The following is a 17,113-nucleotide window of genomic DNA, read 5'->3' as shown; positions in this document are numbered from 1 at the left end:
GAATTTGAGATGTTCGGAATTCAAGATAGACACATTTGTTTTGTAGGAAAATTTATAAAGATATTCGAGAATATTTGGATAGCCACGTTTGTTTTGCAGGATTTATTAGTGAAAATATTGTAAATTTATATAATGTTCCAAAAATGTCCCTACGAATATTGATATAATTTATATTTACACTCGATTTGTTTTTATTAATTTATTATTTTCTTATATGATATTTTGTACACTAAATTAATTCATATTAATATAAGATTTTTTAAAGAAAATATTAAAATAAAATAAAAGTAAAAAATGCAGCAAATGACAATTAAAATGTAGAAAATTAAAATACTAAAAGTAAAAATACATAAACTTTCTATGCATAAAATAAAAATAAAGAAACTTTTAAAGGCTAAAAATTCAAATGTAAATAATTTAAATGCAGAAAATTTATATGCAAAAAATTTAAAGGTAAAAAATAAAATTTGAGAAAATAAAATGCAGAAAATCAAAAAAAAAATTAAAATGAAGAAAATTAAAAAAAAATGAAAAGGTAGAACTTGTTGGAAATGCATAAATTTTAGAGAATTAAATGCAAAAAAATAAATATGCATCAAATTAAAATACCAAAAATTAAAATGCAGAAAAAAATAGATAATTTAAATGATGAAACTTTAAATAAATAGAAAATTGAAAGGCAAAAAAATAAAATTCAAAAAAATTAAAATGCAGAAGATTTAAATTCAGAAAATAAAAACAAAAATAGACAATTTAAATACATAAAATATTAATGAAAAATAAATTTTAAAGTGCATAAAATTTAATAATTTTGAAAATGCAAAAATTTTGTTGGGATTCCATTTTGATTGTGTTTGAGATAAATGATTCCAACAAATTTTTCAAAATTTTGAAAACAAAAGAATCTTCTTAAATTCTAGATAAAGAAAACCAAGAAAAAGTATTAACAAAATATGGAAAACAACGATAAAAACACAAAAGACATTGATCTTTCACTTGGAAGGTTCTTTACATAAATTCATAAAATAAAATATTAAAAAATTTTAATAGAAGACACAATCGAAAAAATGTGAAAAGGTAGAAACATAGGGGAAAAATGAAGAAAATAGAAAGAAAGTTAATGTGAAAACTACGATTTTGATAGCCTTAAAATTGAGTGTACAGAGAAGAATGAAACGGCTAGAAGAAAGAAAAATATTTTTACCTTAATATAATAGGATTTAGGGGTGGATTGGTCATTTGATGATTACTAGTGAGAGGGAATCTAAAAACTCATTTTTTTAAAGGGGAATCAGAATAACTACAAATCACGGATTCTGAGATGTCAGGCATTTTTGGATGCCTCGTCATTTTACGATTACTCCAATTGCAATCGAGATGCCCATCCCATGGACATCATAAATTACCACCAAACAAACGGGCCCTCAGGGTTGTTTATTTAGTTTTGATTTCATTTCTATGATTTTCGTCGATATATAACATTTCCACATACGTTTCATATGTCCAACATCAACATGAGGGGTAAATCAACATCATTAACAAATAGATAAAATATCAACAAAATATTACTGATATAAACATTGTACTAAATATTAATTTTTAACTTATTTCGAAACGGTAAAATGTTTATTACTAATTAAGTATTTGTTATAATTTTTTTATTTTTATAATCTTTCTGAAATATTTATGGACATTTTATTGATATAGTCCAAATAAGATCGAAATCTCAAACCTCGATATTAATATTTGTATCAACATTCACATTTAAAACTTTAGTTTTACTATCCTAAAAAAACCCACTTTTTAAATATTTTTATTCTGCATTAAAATCTAATTACAACAAATTTAGTCAAATAAAAAATATTAGCTCATTGTCACGTAAAAATAAATTTGTCAATATAGTAATGTTAATGACGATTTGTGAAGTTTAAAAAAACTACGAGACTAAATTAAAAATCTTAAAACCATAAGAATCGAATTGAAACTATTCTCAAACTATAAAAACAGAATTTGTAATTTAACCTATATTAAATTAGTACGTTTACGATTTTTGATAATTTTATATGGAAATGTCACGTAATAAAAACTATTTTCACCACACACGAGGGTGGAGATTCGAATTCATGACCTTTTGATCGGAGATATAGACAATTATGTTCAAGTTGACCCATGATGCAAACCTTGAAAACAAGTATTCAAACACCACCAGTTGTAAATTTTGATTACAAATATCTTTAGTTCCTGATTGGTAAGTTCATATTATGTGTTATTTTTAATTAAAATATATATATGTTTTGTTGTTTTCTATTTTTTACCTGGGACGAAAATATTAAAATTAACCTCCCGAATAGACTCACCAATCTCATTTAAATTCCGACCTTCTAGTCGAGTTGAGTTATGTTTAAGTTGGGTTTTGTTTTCCTAATTTGATACGAAGTTGCTGATAATGTGTTGATTTTACATTACATGAGTTCCATTTCAGAGTCTTCCAAAATGCTCATACTTAATTTTGAGCAATTTAGATATTGGGATTTTTTTCCCTTATCCATCTTTTTTTTTTTAATTCTAACAACCGTTATTTACTATTTGATAATTAAAAAAAGAATCAAAATACATTTGATAATGTCGAGTGATGTTATGTTTGAGGGAGAATAAAACTCAACTTAAAAATATGTTAAAAGATATAAAAGTTAAATGAGATCAACCGAGTATAATTGATTATTATAACTTTTGAAAATCGAATCTCGACCGCACGTATGGTTGAACTAAAAAATGAGAAAGGGGAAAATAAGTCGGGAATAGAAATAAAAGATAGAAATTTTTAAATACACGGGGGAAAAATTTAGAGATATATAAATTCAGAAAGATAAAGTTGGAGGGAGTAAGAAAAATAAAATAGAAATTTTAAGGAGAGAAAATTTGAGAAAATAATTTAGAGAGAGAAGTAGCAGTAAAAGGTAGAAAACAAAGATTGTACAAAGAAAAATGTGGGAGAAAAATATGATTTTTTTTTTTAGTACGAAAAATATGATATTTTAAAGAGAGAAATATTTGTTAGAGAGATGATAATTTTAGATGGAGAGCAAAAAATAGATGTAAGAATTTTGAAAACATATTTCCTCTAGTTCTAAAATTTACTTAAAATTCCATAAAAATTTTCGAAATTCCAAATCCAAGTACTGAATGAATATTTTTTTCAAAAATGAAAGACTACAAATGCAGAACAAAATGGTTATTAAATAGCACTTTGAATTTCTGTTTTTGTAAAAATTTAATATCAATACTGCACAAACACACGTAGTATAGGAATGTTTTTTGGAGTGATTTTGGAATGATTAAATCATTTTTGGCAGGGTCAGAATCGCTTCTGATCATGTTTGACAAATTAAAATTTTGATTTTAGTAAAATTTATAATCACTTTAAATTAATTTTCAACGTATCACTTGATGTTAGAAAATCGAAAGACAAGTAACAACCAAGTTTGGTATAGACTAGATTTATTTATATGGGTTAATATTTATATTTCTTTTTACTAATTTGGATATAACAAATTAGTTAAGTATTACGCTAAAATCGAATGGTTATTTTTAAAAGTACAAAGACCAAACCGAACCTTTCAAAAACACAAAAACTAAAATGAACAAAAATTGGACAAAAATTGGAATGACAAAAACCAAAATGAACACATTATAAAAGTAGACCAAAATGAACTAAAACCGAGATTCCAATGATAAAAAAATAGTGTTTAAAACCAAAACAATAAATCAGGTATAAACCTTACACATACCCAAGAACTTGAGTTACCTAATCACTAGTCACATCAGACACATTTTTATCTTTATTTTAAATGAGGATTTTTCTGCAGTGAAAAAATTGTAATTGCTCGATTGACTTTATAATAGAAGTTGAGATCAAGATGGAATCAGATACATTTGCTGATTTCTTTCCTCACATTTTGTGAAGAAGAGAAATAATACACAAAAAAAAAAAACAACACCAATTCTTCATCTTACCAAAGGCCTGCCACCTCTGTGACTTTGACCTGGAAAAATGCATCTTCCAACTTGCTTAACTGATATTTACACATGGAAACATCATTATCTCGACTCTAGCAGGAGCACGCCTTCGCGTTCGTCTCGCTATCACAACTTTTATATGAATGATGAGTCCAGTCGTTACTGGTATCCTGACATATGCATGTAGGTTTTATCTCCTTGGTTATATATGCCAATGCCATACAAGAAGAAACAGCAGAAGTGTCCATCGAATTGTATAAACACGAACACCTACAGAAGCTGCAGACGAGCGTGTTAAATTAGAACACGTATCCACCTTAACTTCCACAAGTGAGAGAAACAAAAATTATCAATAGCAACAGAATTAGAACTGTTAGTTGACACCAAATAAAAGAGAAACTATATGACTCCATAATATTCCTATCAATACTGCAAAAACACCTCATCTTCAATGTGAGTCAAGTTTTGGCACCTGAATGACACCAAACGAAGAGGTCTAGCAAATAAGTTTTGAATTGTTGTTCTCAGGCATGCATTTGATGTAGCAAATGTGATATTTTTGGGGTATTCTCTCTATTAAACCTAAAGCCCTCTGCATTTACTGCCCCAAACTCCTCAGTTTTAGCTAGAAATAGCCATGGACAAAATGTGTAATACCAACACCATCAAAGCAACACATGAAGCACCATCCGCTCTGTCTCGGTCAAGGAACACCTGCGATTGAGCACTTTTTCCAGGTTCATGCTCGACACCGTGCCTCACTTTCCATCATGTTGTTGTCCTGCCTCACTTTCCATCGAAATTCAAAAGTTGCTACATTATGCCGAGTAATCTTTGTACTTCGACCCTACATGCATTAGAGATAAACTCCTCAACTTGTGCTGCTGAGCACATCCACCAGCTCCTTTTCCGAAGCCTATAGCTATTTGCTCAGAATTTATAAACAATCTCCAACACTTCAACAACTCTTGGCTTCTTGACCAATATCCCATCGCTTTGAGCTTCACAACACCCAATAATCGATTAAAAGATGCAGCAGAACTTCCTCTCACTGGGCCAAATCTGAATCCGTTCCATCACATGTCGGTAATCCAACCATTAGTAAAGGATTTTTTGAGAAGGCCCCAAATACCATAGTTTCAACATTAGTTCCAGATTGCATTGGTGGTTCACCATGGTATCTAGCAATCAGTTGCTCTGGATACAAATTCGATTGGAATCCACTAACTGCTAGCGTTTCGAGAACTATCTCTCCCCCACACTCTTTACATAATATTTGCCCAACACCCCGATCTCCTAACCCAAACTACTATAAACCTACTTCCTCTAACTAATACTAATACCTTATATACACTTTCCCCATGGTTCAATCATAATTGCACTAACTATAGTAAAAATCAGAAAGAGAAATCTCTGATGAAGAGAATCAACAAGTAAACGACTGAGAAAATGTTAGAATGAGGGATAACACGTAATATACTCACAAGAAAATTGTGAAGGTAAAACTGAGGGGGCTCTTCTTTCAAAATTTTCGGCGTGTCTGCTTCCTTTATCAGGAGGCTGAACATTAGATAAAACTACCTCTGACAGTGGACTTGAAGCAGAAATTGAGCCAGAAACAGGTGCTGGTGGACCTACTCGAAAGTATGGCGATGATGGAGGACTGCTTAGTGAATGAATAGGGCCTAAATGACGTTTTCTGACTTCTGTTGAAGACCGTTTATATCCATATTGACAAGCAGGCGGAGTTGCTTCATCATTTCTCTTCTTCGGAGTGGGACTTTCCACTGGGGCAGATCCAGGAGCAGACGACACCCCATTATGTGGCATATGTGCGTGCTCCTCTGTTCCAGGACTCGGTGAATATGATGCATCATGATGGTGGTGATGGTGGTGATGGTGATGATGGTGGTGATGGTGGTGATGGTGGTGATGGTGGTGGTGGTGAGAATGAGGCAGAGGAGAAGGTGCAGGTGACCGTGCATTTGCACCACCACTAAGAGAGTGGTTCAGGACAGATGAAAGACGAACTTGCTTGACCTTACCAAATATAGTGTTATTCAGGCCAAGATTTCCTGAATGGGAATCTGTGATGGTTTGAGCCAGCTGTTTTAGTCTTTTTTTCGATGAATTAGTTCCAATTGCCATTAGAACAGATGATTGAATAATGGTGGGGGCATCCACTGTTGAACCTCTTGCATTCGATAGACTAACATATAAATTCTGCATCACATAAAACAGTCAGTTAAATTTTCACAGTTAAAAACAATAGCCATAAAAAACTTCAAAAATCAGGAGAAAGTGAATATAGTTTCATACTCCATGCATCTACAACAAAGTTTATTCAAGCATTTAACTCAAAGCTAATGCTTGTGAAATTTAAAATTTCTTTAAGCAGTAGCACTCTCTGTCCTGCATAGTTAAATGGAAGCAATCAAACATATAATGGGAAGAAGATAGTATAGAAAATTGCCGAACCTCATAAAGAGATAGATGTAATCCTGACCTCAGCTGGCTTGTAAGATCATCGAAATTCACTTGAATTTGATAAATAGAATAATTTAACGTAAAGTTGAAATAGATCTGTGCTGTCTGCAGAAGAAATGCACTCTGAGGAGGAATAATAGTTATTCCTCCAGGAAATTTCAACACCTCAAATAAGGATGTATTGCCAAATAATGCTGCAGTCAATGTGAGAGGTGGTTCATTTATAAACATTGTTTCAAAGATCTCCTTGATTAAACTTTGAGAAGTTGGGGGTATTTTTGAATATTTGGCGTCAGGATCTACTGCAAAAACAATCTTTGTTACGTTCAGTCCACCTAATGATTGCAGCGAGAGGATGACCACCTGGTTCAAAGAGAGTATTAGATCAAATGACCAAAAAGTGACTTATCAAGTCGGAGGAAATAAGACACTGGACTGGATACCTTGACAAAAGGTACAGGTATTTCTCCAAAAATATTATCCTCAAGCTCCAAAATATGGTTTTGCAGAAACGAAACTGGCTTCCAAGCATGAAAACTTGCTACTATTTCATGATCTGGAAGTGTGATAGAATCAAATAATTTCAGTGAAAAGAATGTATAATATATGTGCAGTAACTTAAATACTATGAAAGGAGTATAACTTGATGGAGATGGTTAAGATGATACAATACCATCAAACATAATAATTCAATCAAGACGTTCTGATTATGATAGAACTCAAAGAGAAGTTCAAATCCAAAAATAAATTTCACTATTTCTAAGCACTAATTAATTTTATATCAAAGTTCTTCTTCTCAAAGTTCACCACAATCAAACAAATCTAGAGACGCCTAATCCTCAAACAAACAGATCGAGCACCTGTATGAGTTTACAGGATACCACCCAACTCCTAAACCCTCTTGATCATTTAACCAGCACAAGTAATTTCAGCTAAGTTAATTGATTTATTATTTTATATTTATCACTCTTTTCGAATTCAAATACATCAAAAGTCAGGACTGTTATCACTTATACAAATATACGAGTGAGATCCGCTTAAAATCAGAACACTATTAGCTTTTAGGTGGTACATTTCGTTCATTATTGACCAAAACATGTTGAGGAGTTTGTATGCTAAAAGGAAGAGGAAAAAAAAAACAAAAAACAAACAACTCATGAAGTCTTTGAAATAATCACAAAAATCATCCAAACCTACTTCTAAACATAAATTCAGATTTTCAGAATAGATAATACAATAGAAATTTTCTTTAACTTATTAAAAGCTTTCCACAAAATCACAGAATTTCATTAAAGTTCATGCATAGATACCACCAAAAGAAATGATGCAGCAAGAAGAAAATAGTCATCATCTTAACTAACTAAACTTATTGCTTTCTTTCCTTTTTGAGGTGTGAAGCATAACTGCTAGATGGACAGCCAACAAGGATTTGTCAATATAACATGAAAAACCTATTGATATCATCAAAATGGAAAAACCAATCCTTTTGTTTTCTTTTTGGGGGTGATGCAATATCAATGGCTAAATGGATATCCAACAAGGATTCATCAATATAACACACCTATCAATATTATCAAAATGGATAATCCTAATTCACATCACTGTCTCTTCAAAAGTTTCCTACCACAGTGAAAGAACTCGTGTAAATGTAATTAACAATAGGGATAAGTTGGATCCAGGTCAATTATTGAATGCATACCTGGCAAGGTGAATCAATTTTCACCCTAAACTTATAATTTCGACAATTGGGCCTTAGACTTCAGTAGTATACAATATTTATCTTTTTCTAGTCCACTTGAAAAATTGTTTAAAAGTATTATCACTTGCCTTTGATGGATTACATAGAGGCCTGATACAAAATTGATGGAATATCAAAGAGAGATGACAACTAGGGCTTCATCTTTGTTTAAATTGATGAGTTTTTGGAGATTTATTCGATAATTGAACTTCTGCATTGATTTTCTAGAACTTCACATGCATTAGTCAGTTAGAGTTTCATTTTCATTGAGATCAGTGAGTTTAGGGAGATATTTTCATTTCTTTTTTTTTTATATTAGTGGGTAAATGTAGCGAAAATCCAACCAAAGGTAATAATTTCAACATTTATCCAAGTATATGATCCAATTTCATAAAATTGCTAAGTTCAGAGGTCAAAATTGAATTTTCCCTAAAAACTATTTTCTGTTTCTTAGAACAAAGATCTCAGTGGTGGTATGCTTGGTCAATTGTTTTTCACAAATTCTTCTCCATTTTTTTCTTCAAATCTTATCTTGACCTATTTTTAGAACAATTGAAGTTCTTCCAATTGTTTCTCACGAATGACCTAAACATAATTAAGCTTGGTCTCAAATTTCCCTATGATTGTAAACTTCCTTTCTCGCACTCCCATCAAATCCAAAAACTCACAACTACAATGATTCCACAAGCAACCACCTATACACCAGAATAACAGGTCCAGACTTTTACTCATTTTCTTGGCTATACTTTCAGAAGCCACAACAAGAAGGGATGATAATCTAATAACAATCAACACCCACCAACAGAATTCTAGACCTATCCCAGCCATAAAAAGTGTACAAGCACTCAAAACCCTAGAAAACTGAAACAAAAAATCAACGAAGGTTCCCACCTCTATAAGCAGAATCAAGAGCCCGATCGGGCCAATCTCCATCGGAGAGGAACGGCGGCAGCCAAAAGAAAGCAGAAATGAACACAGCCGCCGACAGTAGAAGGAAGAAGACACATCTCACCGCAATCAGTCTACGAATCCCAGCGCCGCACCGGCTTCCCACATTCCCATCAGAGAGCTCGGAGGAGCTCAACCCAACCGGCAGCGGCTGCTCTTCCTCAGTCTTCCCCATGGAAGCAATGCATGAGAATTGGGAACTGGGTTTGATTCAACAAGCTCCATCGTCGCCTCCCTCAACTGGGTCCGAATTATCTTCACCCATTACTGATAAAACCTCAGAATCCCACCTCGTGGGGTTAATCCACCACAAACCCAAAATCAAATTTGAAAATTTCTAGGGCTCGAGAGAGAAAAGGGGGTTTAATTTAACTGGCGCAGCAACTGCAAGTGACAGGGGACATGGTCTTTTATTGGAGTAATGGGATTTAGTGGTGGGTTTATCTTTCAACTTTGATCTGTCAATGGGGTTTTTGTTGTTTTCCAAATTTACTGATAGAAATTTGAAACTCTGAAGAGGAAGAGAAATTGAACAGATGTTGACAAGACAGTAGAAGGGAAGCAAAGTGAGAAGAAGGAGGAAGAAGAGGCGGCAAAAACAGCGATCTGTGTATTAATTAATTTGAAAATAAATAAAGAAGAAAGCACTAATTGCGCACTTAATGAAGAGGCGTGGAAGATGGGTATGGCCTTCTCGTCACACCCACTTTAATAATAATAATAATAATAATAATAATGTTAAAAGAAAAATAATTGGTAAAAATCCTTTCTCTATTTTAATTATCAAATATTTAACAGAGTTGAGTACAAGATTAGTTCGATATCGTTAAAGATGGTTAAAAACTTCAGTTCATTTTGGGTCATGTTCTTCTAAGATATATTTTGTTTGGTCCGTATTTTCAACTGTAATTGATTTTAGTACTTTTAAAGATATAATTTATGTACTTTTAAAAGTGATAATTTTTCTTTTTCTTTGTAAAATTTATATATAAATTCTACCCTTAACAAAAACTCTTTAATATAAAGTCGTGATTACATTTCAAAAAATATATTGAATGTATGTAACATCATATTGAAATTGTGATAAAAAATAAAATTAATAAATCAAAATAACTACCGGTACAAAAACCAAAACAAATATTTTAAAAATACATTAACTAAAATGAATAAGAGAGCCGATAGTAATAATAATAATTCAATTTAGTTAACAATCAATCAGGGAAAAAACCGTGTGAGACGCACGACTTTTCTTTAAAAATAATCATTGTTTTTTCCATATCAGCAATGTAAGAATTCTTTTCCTTAAGTTTCGTTTTCTTTTATCTATTCTTTTTTATTATTACACGTGTGCGATCTCCCCTGTCATCCCATTTATAAATCCAGATTTTATCAGTCTTCTAAATATTTAATTTTGCATAGACTAGATCTTAAATTTTTTTAAAGTTAATATAAACTTAGCTGCTGACTTAGTTAAAATATATTTTTAAATAAAAAAATAAAAAATTCTAATATTCATGGTTAAGCTCAAAAAAGGTCTTTAGACTTTGAAATCTATATAATAGATTTTTTTAAATCACAATTTCACATCTAAAAAATTTCTAACCTTTTTTTTATATATTTGTTTTTTTTAATTCATAAATTTATTAGACACAAAATTGATTTTATATTTAATAAATTCATAAATTTTAAATATTTTTTATAATAGGTCATGAAGTTGTTAAAACATAATTTAAATTTTTAAAAATTTATTAGATATGTTTGAAATTTGAGCTAAATTTGTTAGTTAAAGGGTAAGCATATAATTTTATATGTTATTTTCTAATTTCGCCTTTACACGTTTACATTATTATGTGTTGGTTTTCTAATTGTTTTTATTCTCATAAAATAATGATGGTATGTGAACATAATTATTTTTGTGACTTCATGGGTATAGTTGGCCTGGTCTCTTAGCAAAAATTTAAGGATATATTTAGGAGTGATTTAATATATCTATAATTACTTTTATTTATGTTAAGGGTGTATTTGAGAGTGACCAAAAATCGTTTTTGTTATTGTCAAAATCACTCCCATATTAATCTCCGCTCTAGGAATAAGCAGAGAAATTTAAAGAAAACAATAGTCCACAAGGAAAAATCCACTATATAAAAAATTATTAAATATCATTCAGTTAATTAGAGCCGGTATACTAGACTTAAAGTATTTCAATTGAGATGATTAAAACTCAAGTTCATGAGCTCATTTTATAGTAGTTGGAACACACTTTTTCAATGTGGGACAACTTCTAGTACTTTGAGACAATCATTGTATTCTTCTATGGGTTGCCAAAACCCAACAATAAAATCACTTAAAATTGATTTTTAATGTATCTTGAGTGGTGATTTTGGAAAATGAATTATTCTTAAATCTCTTTTTTCAAAATTACTCTTTCTACCATCACCCCAAACACACCCTAAACATACTTCCATTTTAAAATAGAATGTTTGGCAATGATTGATAAGTGATTTCCAATCAATCACTTAGAAGGTGATTATTTAAGTGATTTTTTACCAATAAATTAGTATTTAATTAAAATGGTTATTATTTTAGTTTCAAAATTGTCTTTCTATTTACCTTATTTTCACCTTAAATTTTGAGAATTTTTTTCTCTTTTCTAAATTTTTGTCACTCTATAACTCTAGTTATTTCTAATTTAGGTTATTCTCTCTAATCTTTTTTCTCTAAAGTTTTTGCAATCTCTCTCTAATTTTTATTATACAAAAACCACTTGAAAAAATTGTGAAAATTATATAAAAATACTTTTACAAAAGCAATTGTCATTGAATCTCTTTCGCTAAAATCGCTCGTTCTAAAATCATTCTTAAAAAGACCTAAAAAGTATTACAATTTTTGCCTTTTGAAAAGTTTCGTTTGAAAAATAGTTGAAAAAACTATTATCATTTACGTCCATGGAATTATAAAACATATATTTGGCGGGTAAGATTGATAGGGATTTAAACAATAAGGCAATAGAGCTGGTGTTCTTTGTCAGAATGGTAAGATTTGGCCAAATTATTTATGGATCAATTTTATACATTAAACTTGATTTTGCGTCAAACGTAATTTAAATCAAAACTTAATTTCATCAAATTAGTGAGTTTTTAAGGCATCAAGAGGCAATTCACTATGGCTTACACTCTTCAGCAAAATGGAGTAGCAGAGCGGACGAACAGAACATTGTTGGAGAGGACAAGAGCAATGTTAGCAACTGCAGGCTTAGACAAAGCTTTTTGGGCAGAAGCAGTCAATACCGCCTGTTATGTAGTGAATCATGCTCCATCAACCGTAATTGAGTTGAAGACACCGATGCAGATGTGGACGGGCAAGCCAGGTGATTATTCAAACCTCCATACATTCGAAAGTCTGGTGTACGTGATGTACAATGCCCAAGAAACTACAAAGCTGGATCTAAAATCCTGGAAATGTTTATTCTTGGGGTATGCTGATGGTGTGAAGGGGTATAGCCTGTGGGATCCCACTGACCACAAGATTATCATCAGCAGGGATGTGGTCTTTATGGAGGACAAGAGACAAGTTGTAGAGGATGATAACACTATAAATAAAAGTTCAGAGACTACAACAGTACACTTGGAGAAAGAATCTGAAGAGGACTCTTCTAAAGCTGAACCAGTGCACGAGATCCAGGAACAAGATGGATCACAAGTATCAGGGATTCGTCGATCAGGTAGGCCAACAAAACCACCCAGTTGGCAATCTGACTACATTATGGAGAGTAATGTTGCATATTGTCTTCTAACTGAGGATGGAGAGCCATTAACTCTCCAAGAGGCAATGATTAGTTTAGATGCTGCTCAGTGGATGACAGCAATGCAGGAAGAAATAGAAGCTCTCCATAAGAACAAGACTTGGGAACTTGTAAAGCTACCACGAGAGAGAAAGCTCATTGGCAACAAGTGGGTGTACAAGATCAAGCGCAACTGATGACCAAGTGGAGCGGTATCATGCAAGATTGGTGGTGAAGGGATATGCTCAGAAAGAAGGTATTGACTTTAATGAAATATTTTCTCCGGTAGTTTGACTGGCTACGGTTAGAATAGTCCTGGCAATGTATGCTACAGTTGGAGCAGTTAGATGTTAAAACTGTCTTTCTCCATGGAGATCTCAAAGAAGAAATTTATATACTCCAACCAGAAGGCTTTGAAGTAAAAGGAAAAGAGAACTTGGTTTGTAGGTTGAACAAATCTCTATACGGTCTCAAACAGGCACCAAGGTGTTGGTACAAGAGATTTGATGCCTTCATCGTGAGCCTTGGATACAACAGACTTAATGCAGACCTTTGTGCATATTTCAAGAGGTTTGGTGAAAAAGCCTTTATTGTCTTGCTGTTGTATGTTGACGACATGTTGGTTGCAGGCCCCAACAAAAATCGTATCGAAGAATTGAAGGCTTAGTTGGCTAGGGAGTTTGAAATAAAGAACATAGGACCAGCAAACAAGATTCTGGGGATGCAAATTCACCGAGACAGAAATAACATGAAGATCTGGCTATCATAGAAAAATTATTTGAAGAAAGTCTAGTGACGGTTCAACATGCAAAACTGTAAGCCAATCTCTACCCCTCTTCCTGTTAATTTCAAGTTATCCTCTGGTATGAGCCCTAGCAGTGAAGCAGAGAGGATGGAGATGTCTCGAGTACTATATGCATCAATAGTGGGAAGCCTAATGTTCGCCATGATCTGTACCAGACCAGACATTGCACATGCAGTGGGAGTAGTTAGTCAGTATATGGCGAATTAAGGTCGAGAGCATTGGAATGTTGTTAAAAGGATCCTTAGATACATCAAAGGATCTACTGATGTTGCATTGTGTTATGGAGGATCAGACTTTATTGTCAGAGGATATGTTGACTCAGATTATGCAGGTGATCGTGATAAGAGCAAATCCACCACTGGATATGTGTTCACTCTTGCTAGCGGAGCTGTAAGCTGGGTTTCAAAACTACAGTCAGTTGTGGCTACGTCAACAACAAAAGCATAATATGTTGCAGCTACACAGGCTAGTAAAGAAGCGGTTTGGTTGAAAATGCTATTGCAGGAACTCGGACATGAACAGAAGAGCATTTCTCTGTTTTATGACAGTTATATCTTGCAAGGAATCTAGCTTTCCATTCTAAGTCAAAACATATCCAAGTGCAATACCACTTCGTTCATGAGAAAGTGGAGGAAGGAACAGTCGACTTGCACAAAATTCACACAAAAGAAAACCTAGCAGGCTACTTAAAAAAGGCAATCAATTCTGACAAGTTCAATTGGTGTCGATCCTCGAATGACCTAGTAGAAATATAAGCAAAATGAAGGTGGCAAGGTAGAAAGGTGCGGAGATGTGATTGATTATCAATCAAATCTCTAAGTGGGAGATTGTTAAATAATATTTCCCAAGCTTACTCAAGAAGCCTCCTTGAAGATGGAAGTCTCTAGAAGCCACTAGGTTAAGAGATTTTCCAAAGCTTGCTCGAGAAGCTTTCCCTTGGAGAGTTGAAGCAACTTGAATCTTCTAGAGTGGAATATGTGGCAAATCTATTACCACTAGATCATCATCATATCCAAGGCTAACATGTGGCATATTTTGTAGTCATAGAAATTTGTTTGATGACCAAATATGGATGAGCTATAAATAGGTGGGCACCCATACTTGACAATCCATCCCAAAAAAAAATCTCAATTCCAAGTGAGCTAAAGTGAGTGTGAGGCTTGGTGAGATAAAGATAAAGAGAGTTTCTTCTTATGACAGATTTTGTTCTCCTTAAGAAAGAAAGTTTGTAACTCCTACTTTATTGAGTGGATTTCTTCTTCCTTGCCTGTGGTTTTTACCCTAATTCGTTTAGAGGTTTTCCATGTAAAATCAGTGTGTCATTTTCTTCTTCTTTCCTCTCTACTTCTTCTCAAATCCTTTTTAGCTGCGTCTTACTCAATCCGATTCCAATCCTTTTTTACAACAATTTTAAGATTATTCTTGAACAAAATTTTATATTTAGCCTGTTAAGGAAATAATTTGTTTACCTTGCTAAAATTACAAGCACCAACCCAAGATAATTGAAGTAGAGGAGTGCACAGAAAATTGAATAGAAACACCAAAATACTTTGGATGTTAATCCATAGTATCCAATCATTGATTAAGTTATAATTACATACACAGCTCCTCGTACAAACAGCTATGAAACCTCATCAATCACCTCGTTGGACGAAGTTTTAAGTTTTAACGGTTCAGAGGATCTATGTTTAAAGCGGACAATATAGTACCACTGTGAAAATGCGAAGTATCCCTTGTTTGGATGGACTCCCAGTGTTAGAGGCATGGTCTAAACCTAGCTGTGTTGGTAGAATCTGTGGGGAGCCTTGTAAGATGTAGTTATGATGTAATCTGTGGGTGTGTGCTATCCGCTTTCATTCTGGTTCGAGAGTGGATTGATGAGTGACTACTTGAAGACAGATTCGATGGTACTTTGCTCGAATTGAGAATTGTTGGGTTTGTAAGAATGCAAACAAAATCTCACATTGAGTAGGAAAGAATAAGATCATGGTTATATATGTGAAGATAATATTTCCACTCTAATGAAGCCTTTTAGGTAGTTCTAAAAGCAAAATTGTGAGATCTCATATCCAAAGCGGACAATATTGTACATAGATGTAAATTTCTCTTATGGATTCAATGAAAATGGGACTCATTTAAGGAAATTTTGAAAATAGTGAATGGTTATGCTTTTACTTCACACCCAATTGCTTTAAATTTATAAATTTTGACTAAAAAGAAATAGTAAATTTCGTGTATTAATAAAACTTAATTCTGATTTTGATTAAATTAGAGAATTTTTGTGGATTTTTTTATTGAATGGGAGGATAAAAATTATGAAAAGTTTAGAGTTATGAATTTAAATGTATTAAAAATTTTAATTAGACAAATTATTTATTTTAAATAAAAAATACATTTAAAAAATAATATTTAAATATAAAAATAAACTTGAAATTCAATCACATCACTCTAAATATTAAATTAAAAAAGAAAAATCGATTTTGGGTTTAATTAGCAGGAAGAGTATGTCTGTAAATTTTTCCAAGGTGAAATATTGATTTTTGTTGAGAAAAAAAAAAGTTATTTAGGTAATTATATTAAATTGATTGTATTAAAGTCTATTGCAGTAAAATATAAAAGGAAATATTTGAGTAAAACACAATTAAGAAACTACTTTTGTGGTTCGATAGAAACCCATTAAAACTAAGTTCAAATTATAACCAAGAAAATAAAAAGAGAAAAAAACCAATGCTTCCTTGTCGGATATGGAAATCGAAACTCTCGAAAGTAAAATCAAATGCCAAACGTTGGCGGTGAAAAACAGAGGACTGTGGTCGGTAAAAAATTGGATGGTTAAAATTTAATTTAGAAAGATTTAAAAACTTTTGAGGGTAAATGCTAAAACATGGAAGAAAAACTTTTAGATTTTAAATTAGGCTTCCTTCTAAACTAGCAAGATAAAAATAAAATTTTGTCAAACAATTTTGAAATTAGAGTCCCAAAATACTCGTCTAATCAGGTCATGTACTTAGCTTAAATTTCATTAAAAATCTATTATTATTTGTGGTTATTTTTTAAAAATATTTTATGCCATGATAATATATAATAATTTATATATCGTTTTTAGATTTATTGTTGTTTTCGTTTCCTTTTCCTTTTCTAGGAAGGAAAAGGTAACAAAAATATTCATTATTATAAATAGGAATGAATGAGAGGATAATTTTGTTGTGAGTTTTGAGATGGCGAAGGAAAAAGCGAAAATTATGAACATAAATTTCGAGCTTCCACCTGAAATTGTTCAACTAATACTCTCGAAACTCCCCTTCTTCAATTTTCCCACTTCTCGACTCGTCTGCAA

The 17,113-nt window shown here is 32.2% G+C and overlaps 1 protein-coding gene across 2 annotated transcripts; it reads right to left on the bottom strand.

Annotated features, from left to right (window-relative positions):
• Positions 1-3,871: 3,871 nt before the first annotated feature.
• Positions 3,872-9,801, bottom strand: LOC111016642 (uncharacterized). 2 transcript variants are annotated; one of them, XM_022292101.2, is made up of 5 exons: positions 9,134-9,801; positions 6,948-7,060; positions 6,496-6,867; positions 5,502-6,240; positions 3,872-4,296 (listed from the first exon to the last, which is right to left on the bottom strand). In XM_022292101.2, the coding sequence occupies exons 1-5, from the start codon at positions 9,363-9,365 to the stop codon at positions 4,220-4,222; spliced, it is 1,533 nt and encodes a 510-aa protein (XP_022147793.1). In that variant the 5' UTR covers positions 9,366-9,801; the 3' UTR covers positions 3,872-4,219. The 2 variants fall into 2 exon arrangements, with proteins under 2 accessions (XP_022147793.1, XP_022147794.1); XM_022292102.2 differs by lacking the exon at positions 6,948-7,060 and having other exon boundaries at positions 9,134-9,312.
• Between the last annotated feature and the right edge of the window lie 7,312 nt (positions 9,802-17,113).

Source organism: Momordica charantia (genome assembly GCF_013281855.1).
Source record: "Momordica charantia cultivar OHB3-1 chromosome 5 unlocalized genomic scaffold, Mcharantia_2.0 BLBB01000005.1, whole genome shotgun sequence".
In the NCBI taxonomy this organism is placed as follows: domain Eukaryota; kingdom Viridiplantae; phylum Streptophyta; class Magnoliopsida; order Cucurbitales; family Cucurbitaceae; genus Momordica; species Momordica charantia.
This window is presented reverse-complemented; position numbering and strand designations above follow the sequence as displayed.